Source organism: Fragaria vesca, linkage group LG7 (genome assembly GCF_000184155.1).
Source record: "Fragaria vesca subsp. vesca linkage group LG7, FraVesHawaii_1.0, whole genome shotgun sequence".
Classification (NCBI taxonomy): Eukaryota; Viridiplantae; Streptophyta; class Magnoliopsida; order Rosales; family Rosaceae; genus Fragaria; species Fragaria vesca.
Window position 1 is genome coordinate 5,089,374 of NC_020497.1, and position 4,945 is coordinate 5,094,318.

Sequence of the window (4,945 nt, forward strand, 5' to 3'; positions counted from 1 at the left end):
ATATATATCACTCAGTCTCTCCCTCCACACACCTGTGCTTGCACAGAGAAACTACATGCATTTATGATTTATACATGTGTGCACATACATGCTATTGCACAGTTGTATAGACATTCAGTGTTCCTATGTTCTTTATTATGTACATCTCCACAAAAAAATTGAAAAAGGAAAAAATGATGGATTTGCTTGTTTTAGATATAGAATTGAAGAAAGAACTCTGTTGTTGAATGCATGTAAGGAATGAGAGCAACATTATGCTAGAAAGGGGAGGAAAACACTACATTCTGTGGTTTTTTCAAATGCCAGCATGGGTTTACTTGCCTAGTTAATAGTGTATTGTTTAGCCATTTACTGAACCATAACATCTTAATATTGTAAAAAAAATAAGATGCAGGATGGAGTCCTTGAGTCCTTTACTATATTGTTTCTCATTGGAAAGCTTAGTAGTATCTCTTAACCTCCAATTACCAGGTTATATAAGCTATTCATACTTGTGCTACTTCTATTTTACGTTATTGTTAATAAATATATTGTTGCATTGTTTCCGAGAAGATTGTTTCTCTATGGAGATTGAGATGAATGATTAAAGAGCATTTTGCTGGGAATTTCCAGTGATGCAATGGTACTGTTATGTATATTTGAAAGCATTTTGAAACATCATTTTGGGATGCTTATTCATACTGAAGAAAAGTATCTTCATATCTGAGATTAAAACAGTTGCATGCATTAGAAATTATTCGTGCACTGGTGGTATTAGTCTCCCCCATTGTTGACTGATCACAAAAGTGAACAGATTTGTACGTTTTTCAGTTTTTGCCTTGCTCTGGTAGATTTTTTGCCATTTTCTCTTTTTCTTTGCGAGGTAAATATTGCCATTTGAATTATGTTTTGAAGTTGATAGAATGTCATTCAAAGTCTTTTAGAGTTGGTATTTGCAGTCACAACTCACAGGTTTTACAGATAAATTGATATCAAACTTGTTGCTATTAGTTCTTAGGTGCAACCCTAAAACTGATCATAGTTTTGATCGGAAAGACACCTTTAGGTCACAAATCTTAACAGATTTTCATACTGTGTCACTTGGGGTCTTAGGTTAATCGTAAGGGTATTTGTAAAACACGAGCATTACATACAGAAGTAACAGAACAATTTCTCTTGTTCGACAATTTATCTCAAAATGATGATATGTATGGATATAATAATTAATAAGAGATTATAAATACACTGCTCTCGAAATTAGTGTCAGTGTTCTGTTTTTCTGGAGTCTACTTTACAAAAGTCATTTCTTAACATTCTTAGATGGGAAATGTGGACTATACCCTTTCATAACAACTAACTAGCTTCATACACAGGAATAAGTAGCATAGTTAATGTCTCAAAATTGTTGGAGAAGTGCTCTCTACTGGTCTTGGTTCCTCATCGATCTGTCCACATGAATTACGTCTTCAATCCAAGCAACAATGTTGTATGCAAAGCTTTCCAACACTCTTGAGTAGCTCTCTAGTACTGCTTGCCCCACATCCTGCAATAACACAGAACTAAATTTCAATCAGATCATCCTTTGCATTTGTTGAATACTATTCTCAAAAAATTTATCAGAAGAGAAGCATAACACCTTTTACTAAGAAGTAAGGATGCGTTTTTCAACCAAGTAAAATCATTTCAACACATCAACTGTTGTGTGGTAATGTAATATAAAGACCAGATATTCGATTTTTTGTGAGGAAGTTACTAGTTTAGTTTGACAAATGATCATAAAAGGAAACCATAGATACTTATGTACTGACCTTGTTGTATTGAATCTTGCATGTGTCCAAGGATGTCTGAGAGAGCTCAGGATATCTCTGCTTCAAAGAGAACAACAAGGTTTCTGCTCTCTCAGCTAGGACATGGTTTTTATCATTCCTGTCTGTCTCTGACATTAGATCCTTTACCATCACCCATGAAGACTTTGAATTACTCATGCATGCTTTACGTCTCCATGTGTACATTGAAGACTCAACTCTGTCTGCAAGTTCAAGTGCTTCATGTTCAGAAGCTATATGGAGACAGTCGAGAAGATGTTCTGGGGAGAACTTCTCTGAGGTAGACATGTATCGGTAAATCGAATCTCCCAGACAAGCTTTTCCGCTCTGAAGACAAAAATTATTTACAAGTTAGCTAAACAACTTTGCCCTCTTAATCCTACAAATCATATATAATGTGAATAAGCGTATGCAATCGGTCAACAATATATATCAAGCTTATGGTCTCCTAGATCCCAATAATGTGACATACATAGGATTCTTTTCCATCACTCTTATTATTCGTTGGGTGAAGGACAGCATACCTTTGGAAGACTTGCCATGTATGACTCCGGAATTTCCATCTCAGAAAGAATGCTGCTGTTGATTGCCATGGCTGCTTTGTGTATTTGATTACAACTGTCGCGTTTGTGTCTCAAATGCTTCCTTGATTTCTCAGACAGGCCACCTGGAGGAGCACATGGAACCGGCACCCACCATTTATCCTCACTTCGCTGCACACTAATCCTTCGAAACGATCCTGATGCTGCTGCAGAACTAGTTGACTTTGATGAAATGCTCCCTTGTTCGGCATACCAGAACTCGGTATCCTGAAAACTATCAAGCACTTCCTGCCCAAAACACAAAACTCTTGTACTTCAGGCTTTGATTGACACATTGTTGCTAAAGAATATGATTTCTTAGGACAGGAATGTAGTCTTACAATGAGCATAGCATCAAGCTTTTGCAAAGCTGGAAGGTTAATATAAATATCAGATCGTGGTCTGCTTGTCATCATCTGAAAACCAATCGAAAAAAAAAACTATAAGAACAAAGAAAGATAGTAGCACTAGAAACTAGGTAACATTTTTGTCATGGATTTAACAATCTCACCTCCACGCATGTCCCATTTGGTAAAGTTTGGGATACTGGAGTGAGTTCTACTATATAATCACAGACGGATAAAAGACAATCCATTTCCCTTTTCCACATTGCTTTCTTCTCAGGATTCAAAGGCTCTAACCTTAGATTTGCCCCAAAAACAGTGGCTGCACAAAAAAAAAAAAAACCACAAAATGTTTGACACATTGAGATTGAAATGAATGTTGACTTTGTCTGACAAACAAATTAGTTGTCATTATTCAGCAAAATCTGCAGGAAAAGGTTAATTACCATAGAGGTTGGTAACAGAATTTGAGATTGTAACAGCTGTGCATACACCTTTGCCACTTCCTGACATGTCTTCACCCAACAAAAGCTTTGCAAATCTTTCTTTCATCAACTCAAGTTCTGCCATTCATTTAAATCAGTTAATATTTTGGTCAAATTGTCAGTGCTTTTGAGTGAGTAATGGGGCAGACAAATTTTGATAAATAAAAACTAGGCAAACCCACCTGAATCCATAGCTTCAAGATCTTCGAGTTTATCGTCTGTGAGATTCATACGTTTCTTCATTCCTAGTCTGCTGAGGACAGCTTGGTTACTGAGGTTGGATTTCACATTTGGCCAGCAAGAAGGAGAAGCATCACCAGAGTAGCTGCCATCACCTACTGACTCAGAGAAAGCCGAGACATCTGAATTAGTCCGGCGGCATAGAAACGAATCACTACTCATTGTTGAAGTTTCAACTGCTGATTGATCCATAGAAGAAGGTGAAGGTTGATATCCCAGATCATAACTTTCATCAGAACTTAAAGAATTGTCCATGGTTGTTGAAAACTTGTGGCCTAATTCCTCAAAAACCTGCAGCTAAAATTTTGAAGTGTTATCTGCCATTTGGTTTATATTCAACAAAAGAAGAAAGCATATGAATCTTATTTTCATTTGAATCAAAAAGCAAAAAAGGTCTATGATAGGTAGTTTTCATGCAGAAGAAGACTGAAATAAATCAAATAATTGACTGCAAAAATATAAAGCAAAAGGCAATATTGGAAATAAATTTCTTGGCGTGAAATGAACATAACCTGGAAATTTGAAAATTTTAGGCAACGGTTTTAGAGAAAAAGCAACAGTCCAACAGTGCTTTTATGTTACCTTTAACTCATAGAGATTTGAATTTGAACTGTTGAAGATGGCTGTAGATGAAAATCGTTTTGAAACTGTTCCCTCCTATAAGCATGAACTTTAGCTTTGATCACCAAACACTTTTTCTTTCTAAAAGAAATTAAACGCTTTCTTTGAAGATACCAACATCACCATAATCACAAAAGATAGAACATCTTGGACAATCTGATTGAACTTACACAGAACTGACAGAAGAAACCCAGAAGCAAAAATTGCTTGATTAATCTCACTGTTGAAACTGGAGAAAGAAATAGGTGGTTGCCGGGAAAGGTATATAGCAGAAATGGCTACTGAATCTTAGTTGGACATGAACATGAATTGGTCTGCCGCCTTATATTTATATGAATCTATATACATGATCCCTACAATAACATAATATAGAAGGGAAAATATAACTCGTGGATTGTAGGTATACAATTTTTTTTTTTTATTAGGGTTTATATATTTCACAGATCGTGTATCGTTCTACTTCCATGTTGTTAAAGGTTAGTATATTAAGAGAATTTAGTAAGCAAAATTACTGGTGTATCAAATACACAGTATAATCGTTAAGATCATGTAAGATCAATTGTAGACAATCAGTAATTACTCTCTGATGTGGTGATGATCTGCATGTGAACCACAAGTACCCAAATTCATGGTCAATCATAATCATCAAATTGAAACTTTCCTTCATTTGTTTCACTAAATTGGTAGGCTAATAAATTTGGGGAAATAAATCAAAACCAAAACCAAAACATCAAGGAAAAAGAAAAAAATTGTAGAACATGGGTTCTAATCAGTTGCATGTATGTGAATTTATTAATATGGTCTTAGGCTTATCAGTTTGCCCAGCTAGGTGGTCGGAGGCTTGACACCAGAAAGCATGTGTGGAAGTC

At 35.7% G+C, this 4,945-nt stretch overlaps 1 protein-coding gene across 1 annotated transcript; it reads right to left on the reverse strand.

Annotated features, from left to right (window-relative positions):
• Positions 1–1,399: 1,399 nt before the first annotated feature.
• LOC101300660 (rop guanine nucleotide exchange factor 2-like) lies at positions 1,400–3,710 on the reverse strand. The gene is made up of 7 exons (XM_004306736.1): positions 3,398–3,710; positions 3,177–3,293; positions 2,898–3,052; positions 2,728–2,802; positions 2,330–2,635; positions 1,788–2,132; positions 1,400–1,522 (listed from the first exon to the last, which is right to left on the reverse strand). The coding sequence occupies exons 1-7, from the start codon at positions 3,708–3,710 to the stop codon at positions 1,400–1,402; spliced, it is 1,434 nt and encodes a 477-aa protein (XP_004306784.1).
• Positions 3,711–4,945: the final 1,235 nt, after the last annotated feature.